This window comes from Gouania willdenowi, chromosome 3, assembly GCF_900634775.1.
Source record: "Gouania willdenowi chromosome 3, fGouWil2.1, whole genome shotgun sequence".
NCBI classification, from domain to species: Eukaryota; Metazoa; Chordata; class Actinopteri; order Blenniiformes; family Gobiesocidae; genus Gouania; species Gouania willdenowi.
The window spans coordinates 44,354,705-44,372,382 of record NC_041046.1 but is presented as its reverse complement, the minus strand read 5'-3'; the positions used below and the strand labels follow the sequence as shown (position 1 = coordinate 44,372,382).

Sequence of the window (17,678 nt, the reverse complement as noted above, 5' to 3'; positions counted from 1 at the left end):
TTCCTTGTAGAGTAAAGGTTACAGACCCCTGATCTATATGGTCGTCAACTGCTGGCCTGTGGGCCACGTGTGGCCTTTGGTTGAATTTTGTGTGGTCCCAAAAGGAAACACACCCAATGACAGAAAAATACACAAAACAAAAAGCAAAAATACACAAAAGCACAATGAAAATACGCAAAAATATCTGAAAAAATACAAAATACAACAAAAATAAACAGAAGGACTCCAAAAACACACAAAATTAGAGATAAATATGCTAAAACATTTTCTCAATGCTCAGATTGGTCATTATACTAAATGCTGACATAAACGTTGATATTGAGGCCCTCAGATCAGGGATCACATTTTTGTGGCCCCTTTTGTGCGTTCATAGATTCATTTTGTATATTTTTCTCTTATTTTGTGTATTTTTCTTGTTGTTTGATATTTTTTTCTGCGTGTACGTTGGGGGCCAAACAATAATAGGTCGAAAGCCGCATGTGGGCCCTGGACCTCCTTTTCACACGTGTCTGTGATCGTCTCAGATTGATCGTCTCAGATTCATCGTTCTTCACTTAACATTTAAACCTTTATCTGTGATATTTTGTTACATAATCATGAAAATGAACACATGATTTCAATAAATCCAGGAAACCGCTAGAGAGCATCCTGAGCGTCCTGAAGTTAACTCAAAAATAATCCCTGTTATTCAAACATCTGTCAGTCTGGACACACACACACACACACACTTCTATTTTTAGACGTTCTTATTACTGGCGTGTTGCATAAGTTTGGGCTGATGTAGAATAGAAACCAATGACTTCCTGCAGGTTTCTCAGTGTTTTTACTGCAGTCTGTGATACAGATGTTGCCTTCAGCTTCAAACCAGATGTGCAGCTTTTTTCTCACATCCCTAAAAATCAGGTCACACAGAATCTACTGATCTGAACGAGAGCAGCGAGCGAGGAAGAACAAACCCTGTAGCACTCTAACATCCACTGTGACCTCATTGTTAGCGTAGCCGTAGCATCCTGTCTGCAGTGCTAATGCTAACATGTTTCATCAGGATTAGCTTTAAAAAAAGAAATATGTAGGAGGATGAGTTATTATTAATGGGTTATATAACTAAGAATATTAATTATGATTATTAATATTACTTCAAATTTTGCGGGGTGCCACTCCTTTTAACAGGAGAAATATGTCTAAGTTTTTAGACTAAACTCATCAATGTGAAACCAGGAAAAGTGAATTCTAACAGCAAATCTACACCATAATCACAGCTTTAATGAATCAGAGGAATCAAAGATTATGTTTAACCTTTTATTCAAAATTCAACAATTAACACAGTCAAAATATCAATTGAAATGGGATAATTAAATCATGATAAAATGCATTTCTAGACTAATAAAAGTGAGGATTATATGTAATAAAGTGAAATCACTATAGGAGCATGCTAGTCTACTAAATATTGAATAAAAATGCAGGATAATAAGATCATAAAATCATAAAGAGAGCTCATACCAAAGAGAGGAGCACAGACAGGGGAGACGAACAACATGAATGAGATGAACTGTGTGTGGAACATGTTGTGAGTGTGTGTAAGTGTGTAGTTATGGAAGTATGGATGTGATCTATTGTGGATGAAGTTGCTGATGAAAGTTCATTCTTGTACCTTGAAGATGATGTCAGGGTTGGACCTGGAGGTGCTGTTTGAAGCAATGCAGCAGGACGTGCCACCGTTGAGTTCTGTTGTGTTTCAACAGAGTGTAGCCCCTTCAGCCAATCCAGGCGGTTCTGGCCTTCACAGCTGGCTTAGAGAATGGCTCATGGCTTACCACAGTGGGTCGCGGGCCGGGCTTCTTTCGGCTGTTACGCACGTCACTAGATGCTGGTTTTGTCCAAACCAAGCAGCTGTTGATTCCAAAAATCTAACTGTTTCAACTAAAAATAAAATGAAATAAATGAAAAGATGGGGAAGGGAAACGCGTTGAGTATGAAACGCCAGCGTCCAAAAACTAAAGTTAGGAGCGGTTTTCTTCCTTTTAAAAGCTTATCTTTGAGACTTGCCTCCCAAGAAGGAAACTTCGTTGATTGGTTTAAAGTTGCCAGCATCTCAGCTGGATGTCTGTGGGTGTGTCTGGGGTGTGTGTTTATGTGAGACAAAGACAAACAGGAGGGATGATTCCTAGATTTACATATAAACCATAATAATGAGTTCAGCATATTCAAATAATCTTTTCAACATCATATCTTGAAATATCATGTATTACGAAAGAGTTTGATACCAAACACGACTGGAAAATAGCCTAGGATCATTTTAGGAACCGGTTAATGAATTTTACTTGTAATTACTCATAAAAATAAATGTCAAAAATCATGTTATGCCTCTTCTTAACTATATGGTTGCGGTCGATACCTCAAACTAACTTTTGTGATGTTTTCTGGTATTTTAAGCACTTTTTAAATGACGGAACATTAAAAATAGCATTCTGTGGGTATTAAATTATCTGAAAAGAGTGGAATAGGACAGACAACATTTGCAATTTCAATTTCTGTAGAAACCATTCCAATAATGTTTTCATTTGTAACTTTTCAAACATAATACAATTTCTTTGTTCTCCCTTCTTCACTGGGACACATCTCAGAGAAGAGGCCTGGAAAGTGTCCTTCTGTGACATCTCACCACAGGGGGTCAGAGGTCAGTGGAACAGTTCTGTGATCTTACAGCATCCCAAAAGTATCTGTTTGTAAAGGAGGGAGGAGACGGATGTTCTTCCCCCGTGTGGAGTCGTAAAAAGAGTTTGTACTGAATATTTCAAAGAGTTGGGTCAGTCTTTTCGGCTACGGTATTGGGTTCAAAGGCAGTATAGTGGGGTGGGCGACCGTGGCTCAGGTGGTAGTGGGTCGTCTTCTGATCGAGAGGTTGGGGGTTTCGATCCCAGTACCTGACTATGTGTCGAAGTGTCCTTGGGCAAGACACTGAACCCTAAGTTGCTCCCAGTGGTTGACTAGCGCCTTGCATGGCAGTCCTGTCCCATTAGTGTGTGAATGTGAGAGTGAATGGGTGAATGAGCTGATATGTAAAGCGCTTTGAGACTGTTTCAGTGGTGATAAAGCTCTATATAAATCAAGTCCATTTACCATTTAGCTATGCACCTCAAAGTTGCGGGGGCAGTTATTGTGTAAACAGTTTGTGATAAAGAAACAGGCTCCTTGGTTAATTCCTGCTAGGAAGAGGGTCTTTAGGCTTGATGTGGTTTGGTTCCCTACAAATATCTATTGTATATTTCTGAGAGGTAATCAGGACTAGTTTATCCATTTTAAAGACGATGAAAGCCATTAAGCCTTGTTTTGTTCCTTTGTCTATTATTTTGTGTTTGTTGTTTTGTATATTTTTCTGTTATTTTAGTGTATTTTTAAAGTCATCCTGTGTGTGTTGGCATTCTAAAATACACACAATGATACAACTAATGACAACAAAATGATTCTAGAAAAACAACAACAAATAAAAATACACCAAATATAAAGCTGCAACTATTATTTTCATAATCAATTAATTGGTCATCAAATTAATCAATGAATCAGATCATACGGTTAGAGTATGTATTATAGCACAATTTAAAACAACTCAATAATGAACTTTATTTACAGTATTAGGTTAAAGCACAGAGTAAAACACACACACACACACATAGTACATATATACAGTATATACAGGTAAGTACTAGTACCTTAAACATTTCATTATAATAATTTGAGGAGATGTAATAAGTTACTTTAACTCCCGTCTAAACGTAATGAATCCATCTTCACTCTATTACAGACCATCACTCACACTTTAGATCTAAACATTAAAACTTGAGGCTTCATCTTTAAACTATATATGACCATTGTTTACAGGTGAAGTTTATATATATATAAAAATCATTTAAACTGTATCACACACACACACAAACACTTGTGGGAGATTTTTGACTCAGTGTGTGTGAGTTTTTGGAATAATTATGTATTTTTGAGGTCTCTTTGCTAATACAGTTTATTAAATATATACGAGAACCACATTGATCATGATTTTTGTGTTGTGTCATTAAGAGTTAATTTTGTCCTCAAATATTGAGTTTAAGTCCTTATTTTAGTCGTCTGAGTCGACCATAATTAGCACAAGGGTGGAGCTGTGGTGGCGTTTCTACACCAGTGTGTAACGTGTGTGTAGCATACCATGTGTGTGTTTAGCATACTGCTCTCTGTGTGTGTAACATACTGTGTAGTGTATGTGTGTGTGTGTCATACGGAGGAGGATTGTGTTGCCATAGAGGATGCTGGTACCAAATGACTGAACGCTAAAGCTCAGCTTATCCAGGCTGTTCCTCAACTCTGAGGTTGTGAGTTCAGATCCACTTTTAGTCGTTCCATGTGAAGTTTGCATGTTCTCCCTCAGTGGAACAACACAGTACAACAACAGGATGTTGGTTTACCTGCAGGTTAAATAGAAACTAGAGGTCAAAGGTGAAACTAGAGAAACATCTGATGGTTTGATTTGCAGAAATGCATCCCCGTCAAAATAAAAGCACAGTGTTGTTGGTTCCCTTGAGTTGGTGACTCGTTTAAAGTCAGTGTCTGTAGTTTATCAGAATAATAAACACTTATTGAAATTAAATGACGTCATTAGGGATTCATTATGAGCCAATTAAAGCCGACGCCCACTGCCTTTGATTGGCAGATTGGAAATGTCTGGACCTGATTGGTGATTTTGTAATACCTGCTGTTCAGGTCTGAGTTTTGTGTTAATATTTAAACTGTGCGACCCCCAGTGGACACATTAAGAACAGCAGCTGATTGGATGTAATGTGATGCATTTTCTTTTCTTATTTAAAACCTTTTAATGTCTCATGGTCTCACAGATCTGCTGCAAACACTGTCTCTTTAAATATTTCCCTCAAAGCTCACCTAAATCTGGTCAGAATCAATTGATTGATCGATCGAGTTCCCTGGATATACTTATCCGGCTTTGTAGTACAGATCATAAAGAATAGATCTGTTCCTGTCAAAGTGAAATGAATGAATGAACAACCTCTTCTCTACATATTTCCACCTACATTCTGTGCAGCAGCTGTTTCATATTCCTTTCATATTTGCGTTCCACATATTGCAGACGGTAAATGTGCAGACAAATCCCACGTCTGGGTTAGCTTAGCATGTAGCAACGCTAGCTGAGCAGGGTAGAGGGTAACGGAGGTTCAGAATGGCTTATTGGTTCAAACTCTCCTATTTGACTGAAAAAAATCAAGAAAATATCTATTATTGGCCATTAAGTTATTGAATAATAATTATTCAAGAAAAAGATGAGGTGTCATGAATTCACTTGTAGTTGTGCACTTTGTGTGACTCGCACAATAGCTTCTTCTTGGTCAGACGTCGGATTTAACAAATTAGATATTAACTGCATACGCGGATTTAACGAGGGCACAGAGAAGGAGCATTGCCCCCCCCAGTTGTCAAAAGTTTTCCCAAATTCATTCATTTTTAGAAAATATTTTCTACTGCTTTGATTCTAACAAATTACTGCTAGTTTCATGTCACAGATGTTAGTTCTACCTCAAATGTGCAGCATAAGTTTTCAGTGAAATGGTCCCAAAATTTTGAGACTTTAGGTTGGTTCTTCTTCACAATGTAAATGGTTAAACGATATTTATGTATGTACGATGCAAATCAATTATGTTACAAATCATTTTTGAATTATTGTATGTGTTACACATACACATGTCCTTCAACATCTGCAAGAAGCTGCTACAGATCTTCTACCAGTCTGTAGTAGCGAGCGCCCTCATGTATGCAGTGGTGTGTTGGGGGGGCAGCCTCAAGAAGAAGGACGCTGGACGCCTGGACAAACTGGTGAGGAAGGCAAGTTCTGTTGTTGGCACAGAGCTGGACAGCCTTACATCTGTGGCAGAGAAACGGACTCTGAACAGGCTACTGTCCATCATAGACAATCCACACCATCCACTGCACAGCGCCATCTCCAGGCAGAGGAGCAGCTTCAGTGACAGACTGCTGTCATTGTCCTGCTCCACTGACAGACTGAGGAAATCGTTCCTCCCCCACGCCATGCGGCTCTTTAACAACTCTGGGGGGGGGCGATAAAATCAACCATAGAACACTGGACTTAATGCTAATCACACCATGCACACTCTGTCACACACGCACTTTATCACATACACACATCTACTGTATCTTGCACACTGTCATCTGCACAACTGCACTTCAACTGGACTGGCACACACTATACTGTATTTCGATATTATACCATTATATTTTACCTTAGTACTTTCTCTGCACTGTTTTAAATTTTTTTCTTAATTTTTAAATTTTTAAATTTCTACATTGTACTTTCCCTGCATGCCCCTGTGTTCCCATACCTGTAAGCTGCTGGAACTGTGAATTTCTCTTGGAGATGAATAAAGTATCTATCTATCTACACTCATTCTGGTTGGAGCAAATCTTGAGACGGTTTATATATTTAAAGTCCGTGTAAAGCAAATTCTGACATATGTCATAAATGTTTTCATTAAAACATGTACAAAGCCATTTAACCGTTTCTAATGTAATTGTGGAGCTCGGCTTCACACACTGTGTTTCAAATTTCTGTGTTCAGGATGTAATGGACGGGTCAGAAGTCATAGCCACGTTATGTAACAGAGCCATCATTAGCATAAACCCGTCATTAGCATAAACCCGACCCGGCTGCTGAAGCACAACAAACTTCTGCGACTTCCAGCGGGCGTAATTCGGCCCCTAGCCGAAAACACGAACCGCATATTGGGACATTTTCCATGAAATGAGCACTTTTTTCACACTGCTCTCTCCCATAGACATGGGAGCGCCCTTCCCGTGGGTGGTTCCAGCACCTCTAACTGACACGCCCCCAGCGTCTCAGAGCAGAAAGAAGTGCTTGTTTTTGCATGATTGAGACCTAATTTTACATACTTAACGATTTCTTTCATCTTTCAAATTTGGCTCAGTGATCAATGACACGTTTCTGTGGTGTGACAAACTCATAACACACATTTATTTCTGCTTTACACGGACTTTAATTCTATTTTTAGGCGGAGCTAGTTGTGTACACTAGTTAAAATCACTACTACGTATTTTTGCAGTACCCATAATATGATGCAGAAAGAATCCACCTGAGAATCAAACCCAGGTCTTTTTACAGCGAGGCAGGAACGCTAACCTGTGTAGCATTGAGCCTGTATTTAACTTGTCATTCATTGTGGTTCTGAACTTGGGTGGATTTAATTATGAAGTGTGTCTGACACACTGTAGTGTGAACTAAACCGTCTCTCTGCGATAAATACAGTTGTTTGAAATAGTTTTTCTGTGACCACAGCAGTCAGATGGTGTTTGAGGCTAACTGTGGATGCTGAAGCTGATGCTAATGCTGGTATCGCCTTCTGTACTATATACGATGAGATGAACTCCCTCACACTGCTCCCCTCCCTCACACAGAAAATGCTGCAATGCGTCTCCTTCTGCCAAGACTGGGTCAGTGTAACTCAGCTCAGCCAGGCGTCGCTATGGCAACAGCCAATGGAACGGAGGGATTTGATCAGTTTTCCTTTTTCAGATGCTCCTTGCTGTGGTTGTGTGATTAAAAAAATATATAAAGAAGCTGGATTAAAGCCAGGATGGAGGGGTGGGGCTGAGGACGTGAGTACTGTACTCACTGTACAGTGTCAGTAAATAATCCTTCTCTGTGACACACAGTGGATGTAAACACTGTGTCACTAATATTACTGAGCAACACAACTCTTACATTAGTTTAAAAAAAAAAAAAAAAAGATTTTTTAATTTATTATAATATGGATGATGATTTGATTATGATTACTGGTATTATTATATTTCTATTATACAAACACAAATGCAATTAGTTACAACTCTAACAATAATGAAATGCATAGGTAAACACAAAAATGTACATTTAAATTTAAAATTCCATTTATAGATTTATTCATTTATATTATTGCTTATTTTCTGAATTATATATTTTAATTTTTTATTTAAGATTTTTTCATCCACACTTGTCACTTCCAGGGATTTTCAACAGTTTTGTTGTGTCCATTTTTACTTTATTGGTACAAAAATGTGAGCGTGGAAGATATTGTTTAAATTTTCTGATACAGAATTCAGTCAAAACCATCAGCATTTTTGGGCAGATTGAATCAAACACTAGATGGATTGATGATCAATTTAACAGAAGCAGATTTGTGTTTCTTAATCTATTCATTTCTGTGTATGGCTGCACATGATGATGTGATATTTGATTTGTTTTGTTTAAAATGTTATTTTAATTTAAAATAAAACATAATATTACAAAAGCATTTTTGTAGGCTTTATTCATTTCACATTGCATCATTTTGTTGATTCTGATTAAACAGCCTCTCAGTAACTTCTGTGTGTTTTCTTCAGGTCAGCGGATCCTCCAGTATCAGAGTGATGTCCTACAGACGGTTGTGTTGGTGAACCCGTCAGAGGAAACAGCCGTTTTACAGGTATATGTTTACCTTATGTTTTTTTTCCTACTATTTTTAGATTTGACAACATACAATAATGGTACATCCTCTCAGACACATATCTGTGCTTCTGTTTCTTCATGAAAAATGACAACTTACAAAAGTGTACATAGACTTCCATAATTCCAAGAAAGAGGAGACAAAAATGTAAATTAAAAACAAACAAAAAAAAAAAAAAAAACATGGTTCAGTCCAAAGTCCAGTGAGTCTCAAGAGTCCTACTCATTATGATCCTCGGATAGGTCCAAACGTTCCACACATGTGATAAATGGCCTCCATATATATTCAAACAAGTCATTTTTTTCCCTTCAAGAGATATTTAATCTGTTCCAGTGGTAGAATTTTAAACATCTGTTTAGCCCATTGTCCAATACTTGGATCTCTACAGCATTTCCAGTTCAGTGCAATCAGACGTTTGGCTTGTAGTAGTATACCCATGTTAATAAGCAACTGTTCACATTTAGTGTATTTGAGATATTTGGGATAAATTCACAAAATAAAAAAGCAGTTTCTTGTGTAAAGCCTTTTGGGATGATGTCTTTTAAAGTTTTAGTAACGGCCTCCCAAAAATAACTCTACATTCCCAAATGCAGTGGAACAGTGCACCTTTATCTTCATTACACATTGAACAAGTATCTGGAATGTCAGGGTCGTATTTATTCAATTTAACTTATATTGTAATATCCTTAACCTTGAGTTAATAGTTTGTTTTTGGGCTTTTATACAAACGGAATGCCATTCTTCAAGTGACAGATTCATTCCTAGGTCCTTTCTCCATGCCTCTAGTTTCTTGTGTGTTTTTTTAGTAACACCTGAGTGGAGACAAGTGGGAGGAGTCAAAACACTCTCCCACGACAGGGGCGCAACACACAAGACTAGGACTAACCTAAATAGAGACATGTGAACAACAACAAAGGTTCAATCGTACAGGCACCCTCAATTTGTTTTCTAATTCCAATTCAGATAAAACTCGGTGGAATAATTGATTAAAGATTGGTCAATAACAAACCGAGATGTGATTATTGTAATTTTGCCAATTTTGAGGGAAAGAGATTTTTCGATTTTTAAAAAACAGATACAGAAACAGTATTTTGATCCGGATCCCCTCTAAGATTTAATGGAATCTTCCATGGTATAGGGCCTCATGCGACCCTCCGTCTAATTCTGTGGATCAGCCAAGACAAATTCACCAAAAATAGTAATACAAGAAATTTGAAGTAAGATGATGCACAACATAACACACAAAATAACTCCAAAAACACAAAAAACAACAACAAAATACACGAAACCACAAAAAAATTATCCAAATGTACACAAAAAAATTCATAATTCACACAAAAGGACATCAGACACACAAAACAACCACAAATAACAAACAAAATGCAAACATAACACACGAGAAAACAAAAACAAAACACGGCTCATAAAATACACAAAATGCCAGCAGAAATTCCCAAAAATGACAAAAATACACAAAATGACTAAAAAGCAGAAAAAAAATATACAAAAAGACAACAAACAACAACAAAACCCATTGTTCTCTTCTGCATTAATGCTCAGATTGGTCGTTTTTCTTAATACTGGCATGAACGTTGATAATGTTGCCCTCGGATCAGACAATCACATTTTTGTGGCCCCGCTGTGATAACAGTAGCCCATCCCTGGTATAAGGTCTATCTATGGGTAGACAAAATTCATTAAGTAGTTTGGACGTAATCCTGCTCACAGACAAAAAAACAAACAAAAAATACTTTTTACCTCGTTGGCAGAGGTAAAAAGCTTCCCTCACAATCATTTCTTCTTTTTCTATCCTTCACCTCACAGACTCGCTCTCTGATCACAGACGCTGCTGCCAACAAACTATTAATCCTGAGCGGCCAAAGCTCCGAGTCCGGAGGGGACGTCCTGCTGCAGGACGGAGAATTCACCTGGAAACACTTCTCAGATATAATCTCAAACCCTCAGGTAAGCAAGAGTTCACTGGAAAGAACTCATGTTCATGCCTAGTTGGAGAGTACCTGATGTGTTCTTTTTGTATTTCAGGTGATTGACATCTTGTCCAGGACCTTTTCTGAGCAGCCATTGAGGCTTACTCTTTCCTGTCAGGGAGACGGAGGTTGGGCCTCTTTTGGCCAGAGCCAGGAGCAGAAGCTACTCCAAACCCTTCTGGAATACTCTCTAAATCCTGAAGTGCATCACTCCAACATGGACGGAGTGACCAATTTCACCGATTACGTCTCTGAGACGGTAGATGTGCCGTCTCCCTTTGATCTCCTAGAACCGCCGACCTCTGGGGGCTTTCTGAAACTGTCAAAGCCCTGCTGCTACATTTTTCCCGGAGGAAGGGGAGACTCAGCTCTGTTCGCAGTCAATGGATTCAACATCCTGGTGGATGGAGGGTCTGACCGCAAGTCCTGCTTCTGGAAGCTGGTTCGCCACCTTGACCGAATTGACTCTGTTCTGCTCACCCACATTGGAGCTGATAACCTCCCGGGTATCAATGGGCTGTTCCAGAGGAAGATTGCAGAACAGGAGGAAGAGGAGAGCCAGAAATCAGGTTCCAATAGCAATGGTGATGGGGTGAAAAATCTGATCTCTCCCGAGTTGGGGATTGTGTTCTTTAATGTCCCAGAGAAGCTTCGGTTCCCAGAGTCCACTCTGAAGGTAAAGCGAAGCATAGAGGAAGCATCTCTGACTTTGCAATACCTTGACAAGCTTGGTATCACGCCAGAACCACTTCACAGGGCTGTGAGCAACACGATTGAACCAATAACTTTATTCCACAAACTGGGCGTAGGAAAGCTAGACATGTATGTCTTAAACCCAGTTAAAGAAAGCAAAGAGATGCAGTTTCTAATGCAAAAATGGGCTGGAAATAGCAAAGCCAAGACAGGAATAACAATGCCAAATGGTAAAGAGGGGGAAATATCCGTTCCTTACCTGACTTCAGTTACCGCTCTCATTGTCTGGATCCCCCACCGGTCCACAGAGAAGATAGTCCGGGTGCTGTTTCCGGGAAATGCACCACAAAATAAAATCTTCGAAGGCCTTGAGAAATTGAAACACTTGGACTTTTTACGATACCCTGTGGCTACTCAAAAGGACATTTTATGTGGTGCACCACCTCCCATCATCAAACAAACTAAAATTAAATCAAGAACAGACAGCAAGGAGAGTCTCAAGTCTTCCCCCAAACCACACTCTAAAGCAAACAAGAAAGAATCCAGCGGCCAAGAGGAAGAATCAAAGGGTGAAGCCACCAAAGAGAATAAAGCAGAAAAGAAAGAAGAGAAGAAAGTTAAGAGTGAAAGTCTGAAAGCCACTAAACAACAGAAAAACAGCGAGGTGGCTCCTGCAGCGGTCAAAAAAGAAAAGAAGAAGATACTCAAAGAAAAAGTGGCCAAGCCAGAGAAGGTGATGAAGATGGATGAAAAGAAAGACAAGGAGAAAAAGGAAGTGAAGAAAGAGAAGGTAAAAAAGGACGAGAATATACGAAAAGAGGAGAAGAAAGAAAGCAAAAGCAAAGTCAAGGAAGACAAGAAGAAAGACCTAAACAAACCGGAGCTGAGAAAAATCACCAAACCAGACTTAAAGCCTTTCACCCCCGAGGTGAGGAAGACCCTCCACAAAGCCAAGTCTCAGGCTAAGCCTAAGACAGACAAAAACAAAGCAAGGAAAGAAGAAGCCAACGAGAAGAAGCCTGTCAAAATGAGTGTACCTGAAGAGGTCGCAGCAGCAGCTCTGGCTGACAGGTCCATTGTTTCCTCACCTGAGGACCTCACTGAGGACTTTGAGGCTTTGAAGCATGAAGAAATTACCAAACCAACGACAGAGCCCATTCCTAAGGACACAATGTTGGGGCATTCAAAGTTCACAAGCACCATTGTGTCATCTTCAGTGTTTCCTGATGAAAAGACCTCAATGGTCGCTGAGACCAACGCTGCTTCTCCCAAATTTGGTGTTGAACTGGATGAACACAAGGAAGCAGCAAAGGAAGCAAGCCAAAAGAAAGACACCAACCAAGGCTTTGATGAGAGGTTGGAAGAGGAGAATCTAGAAAGATATGATAAATACCTCTCAAAAGACCAATCAAAAAGGAGTGAAAGTTCAGAAGAAGAAGGAGATGTGATTGAAAAAGCAGAGTTTGAAGGGACAGAAGATGATGAGGTTCTGAAATGTAAAACAGAGGAGGTAAAAAAAGACAAAACTGGAAAAGAATGGGAAACAAGGCCAGCGGAGCAGAAATTCTCCCCCACCAGCGCTCCACCTGTGCACATTGCAGCAGCTTCTGCCTCTGAGCAATTTTCTCTCATTCAAGATGAGACAATTCCTGGTTACTCTGAGACTGAGCAGACACTTTCAGATGAGGAGATTCATGAGGAAACAGAGGACAGATTCTCCCAGCTGCGCTATGATCTGGGCTCCGATGACTTCTCAGTTCCAGACGTCCCAGGAACGTTCGCCTCAATGCATGGCATCAAAGAGATGAATAACTCTACAGCAGAAGTCAAAACAAAGGGTGTTGTTGTAGGAAGCCAACCCGAGCTTGCTCCTTACCAAGCCATCTTAGCAGCTCCTCTTGCCGAAGAGGAGCACATCTCCTCGGCCACATCCATAACAGAATATGACAAACTCTCATCCTTTGCAACATCTGTTGCTGAGGATCAGTCCATCACCTCCGTCACAGCACAAACTGAGGAAGCAGGGAGGAACTCTCTAATGTTGGACACTAACAATGTTCCACCTCGTGCCGAGATCGGCCCAGGGAAGGACTATCTTCACTCGGCAGGAACCATCTCCCCTACTTCCTCTCTGGAGGATGACAAGTGCTTTAAGTCTCCGTCTTCTGACGAATACCAGCCCAACATTCCTGAAATGGAAAGTGACACAAAACTCAGAGCAGCACATGAAGAAGATGACGATGAAGATGAGGAAGAAGAGGACCAGACACCAAACGTTGACATACCGTTGGGTAAAATCCAGGAGGGCTATGAACACGCAGCATTCAGGATGCTCCAAGAGAAGGAAAAATCTCCCACAGCTGTGCTTCCTCCTGCTTCCTTCTTGTCCTCTGAGGCTGTCAAAGAACCCCAGACTCTCCTCCAAGAAGTAAAGCCTCAGACAAGCGAAGACAGGAGGCCAATTTCACCCCCACTAGCCTTTTCCCCTGGATTTTCTCATTCCAGACAGGAGAGTGAAGAAAGATGCATAAGTCCTGACGACAGCACAATGAAACTAGCCTCACCCACACAGTCAGTGCCTACAAGCAGCGGTTACTCCCCAACTGAGGAGAAACACTTCAAGATCGACGATAAAGATGAAGCGTGGACTGGCGTCAAAGCTGACACCCAGAACAATGAGAAATCTGTCACAATCTCAGATGCTACTTCTTTCATTCCAGGGGACAAAACATCTGAGGCCTCTGAATGTGAAGAATCTGATGAGGATGATGTTGTGGAGGAAGAGTTCTATGTCAAAAAGGAGCTGCAACCTACAGTGAAGGCCAAGCTCATGGAGGCGAAGGAAGGATGTTTCCTTGATGACGACCTGGAGGGTGATTTTGAGGGAAAATCTGTAAAGATCAAAACAGAAGTCAAGACCACCGAAAAAACCCAAGTGGAGGAGAAATCAAAACCACGAGTGATGTTCTCTGATGATGAGGAAGAAGAAGAAGAAGAAGATAGGTTCCCAGTTAAGGATGCGACCAAACCCATTTTGTCCAATCAAGACAAAGCTGACTTTGAAAATGAACGCAGTGTGAAAACTGAAATTAAAGAAATCACTTTCACCGAAGAAAAACCAAAAATGATGTTCTCTCATGATGATGATGATGACGAAGAAGAAGACGAAAGAGATGAGTTTCCAGTCAAAGATGGGACCAAACCCATCCCAGCCAATCAAGACAAAGCTGATTTTGAAAGTGACATGAGCACCAAAGAGCCAGAGAAGAGCGTTCAATTCAGTCTGTACGGGTTCCCAGAGAAAGAGGGTAAAGAAAGGGCTGTCTACAAAAGACAAGATACGCCCTATGTGCATGGCAAAACCTTCTCATACGGTGACGTCTGTGACAGCGCTTCAAGCTCAATGGACTGTGATATGTACCATCAAGATTCTGGAGAAAAGATGGAGAAAGATGTTGGAGATAGAGACATGGATTCACAACAGAATGAGCCATTGGGGCTTTCTACAGGTTCCCAGAAAACCTCAGAAAGGGAAGCGTTTTATACTTCTGATGACAAGGAGCACTCTCCATTATCCAAGACAAGTGACGTAAAGGAAACGGAGACAGTGGAACGCACACAAGGTCAGCTCTACGGTTCGCCTGCTTCTTTATCTTCAGAAAAAGAAGCAACCAAAATCCAGACTGACAGCACCAAACCACCAGAGGTTCCTTCAGTCTTTAACAAACCTGTCGGCTACAGTGAGACTGGGGCCTCCTTGGAGATTGATATGCAGAAGTTTACTGCAAGGGATGAGGAGGATTACGACATGGTTGACGAGGACGATGTTGATGATGATGATGAGGAGGAGGAGGATGAAGAGGACAATGATGATGATGTTGACTCTGATATGGAAAAGGGTGCCAAAGAGAAGTCTGAAAAGGAAGTAAAAAGTCCAATTAGTGAAATGTTTGGCTCCAACAGGCCCGAGTTTATGGTGTCAATGGCTGGTTACGGCTACAACAGTCAAGGTAAGACCTCACCTACAAAGGCCGACGATGTAGACACAAGTGCCTCCTCACCCTTTAGTGGAAAACCAATGAACTTTGGGGCCACAGGCTTCTCTTCTTACTCCTCTGGACTTGAATACTCCTATGGAAGTTCTGAGAAAGAAAGTAAAAAAGAGGACTTTGCCCTAAAATCCACAGAGCAGTTCAGAGCTGAGAAACCAAAAACACCAGACACTCTCAGCAAACAGTCGCTGGACTCGAGCTTCCAGTACACGACCACTGCCGCTCCTGGTTACTCCTCATCCTCGGCCTACAGCTACTCCTCCTCAACGTCGGGCTCTCTCTCCACAAGTCGTCAGTTTGGAGATGAAGTGGAGACTCCTGCCTCTGCAGAGCCTCCCTTTGAGTACTCGTCTTTTAAAGAGGAGCACTCGCTCGTAATGGATTCGCCCTTTTCAGGCTCAGCTTCCACCAAGGACGACTACCTGGAGGTCTCAGAGAAGCGCATCACGAATGCTACACTTGCTGACTCTGGCTTAGCACGGTTTTCTCCTCCCAGCCCGTTGGACGAGGGTAAATCCTTCTCTGCGCTCTCATCTAGTCTTACTACCAAAGGCATGCAAGAGCATCCAGCTTCATCAGGTAGTGCTGCAGATAAAGGTCCTCAAGCTGAGTGTTTCTACAAGCCGGACTGGTCTGAAGCCAGCAAGCTGGACTCTGCTGCGGGATACAGAGCCTCGCCGGGACCTTTTTCTCAATTCTCAGACTTCTCCAAGGACAAAGAGGCAGCCAGTGCTGCTCTGTTTGGCATCACATCGTCACCTCGACCTGACACGGAAGGCAAGCATTACTTTGAAGAGACTGAGAGCAGCGAAGAAGAGGATGAGGAGGCTTACATCCGAGAGATGATTCATAGATCTCCATCAAGTGGCTTGGCTGCCAATCTTCAATTTTCAGACAAAACTGCTTCAGTTGAACTGGAAAGCACTCGTGGTGTTCCTCGGGATGTTCTCGGTTCCTACGGTCCTTCGTCTCTCCAGAGCAGCATGTCAGAGGCAGGAAAGGGCATAACTGAGGTCAGCGCTAGTGCTTCTTCAGCTCTCGGAAAGGTGGAATCTCGAGACGGAGCAGCAGGTCATGTAAGGATTTCTTATGATTGGGAGAAACCAAAGCCTCAGATGGGAATATTGCCCGGAGACTCGCCGCCTCATTACCGCCACGATGACGAGTTTGAGGAGGAGTGTGAAATGGAGCCGGAGCACCCGGCCCGGCCTCTGTCCCTCTCCTCAGCTGATCAGCCTTTCCACTCACCCTTCTACGGCGCTGTCGGCAGCCGAGGAGGACTGGAAGACGATGATGACGAGGATGATGATGATGACAATGATCAGGACGCGCCCATCGGTGCCACTTCCTCCTTTACCAGCCGCACCTCTCCTGGCTATTCATCATCTGAGTTTAGGCAACGCAAAGAGGACCTGTCACCCTCCTTCATTAACCCGTGTATGCGACAGCTTTCCAGCGACGAAGAGGATGAAGATCAGTCAGAGGAGGGTGTGGAACATGACCTGTCAGTCAAGCTCAGGGCTCACAAACAGTCGCCTCATCAGCAGTCCCACAGCAGCTCCGTGCACCAAAGCGACATGATGTTACCAGGGCTGGGCCTGGCCACAGAAGACACTCCACCGACGTCCATGAGCGAGTCTCTCAGCTCTCATTCTGATTCAGAGTTCCCTTCAGTCACCGCCGAAGGCAACATGGACTCTGATGAAGATGCAGAATTCCTGCCCGCAGCAAGAAGTGGCCACCAGTCCGCATCAAGGAGAACCCATGATCCTCCGCCGGCTCCTCTTATGGACCCCAACCCACATCCTCCACACCCTGATGCCTGCATGGTAGATCCGGACATGCTGCAAAACAGCTCCCTGAAGAAAGAGACGAAGACTAAAAGTTTGAAGAAGTCTGGAAAACCTAAATCCGGATCTCCAGCGAGACGTAAGAGATCTCCAATGCCTGTGAAACAGACGGCGTCGCCTCGTAGTGCCTCGCTAAAGAAGAAGGACGTAGATAAAACCTCAAGAATGTCTCGTCTGTCGGACGGACAAGGATCCAAAGACGACGACCTCTCCAGATCGAGCTACAACCCCAGCAAAGGGCTTGGCAATAGCCTCAAAAGCAGCTCAGGTCAGTATGTGTCAAATAAAACACTTTAGATAAAATTAGTTTGTGACATTTTCTCCATGGTTTCTTAGTGAGGTTCAAAGTCCTAGAATAAACTAGTATTGGGGAAGTTACATGGACTTGATCACAGCTTTTCTGAAAACTTGCGAACCACAGTCTCTTCTTCACAGAAACACTCAAAGGTTTCATGGACTAGATTCTAGAACAGAGGTGGGCAACTTCTATCATAGCGGGGGCCACAAAAATGTTTTTGCTTGATCGAAGGGCCACATAATCAACAT

The 17,678-nt window shown here is 41.8% G+C and overlaps 1 protein-coding gene across 1 annotated transcript in view; it reads left to right on the top strand.

The window, feature by feature from the left end:
* The window catches only part of map1aa (microtubule-associated protein 1Aa), a 37,857-nt gene that overhangs the window by 17,035 nt on the left and 3,144 nt on the right, over positions 1-17,678 (top strand). The window contains exons 3-5 of the mRNA XM_028473029.1: positions 8,446-8,528; positions 10,374-10,514; positions 10,593-17,400. Coding sequence (XP_028328830.1) covers positions 8,446-8,528; positions 10,374-10,514; positions 10,593-17,400 — 7,032 coding nt within the window. The remainder of the gene's footprint in view (positions 1-8,445; positions 8,529-10,373; positions 10,515-10,592; positions 17,401-17,678) is intronic.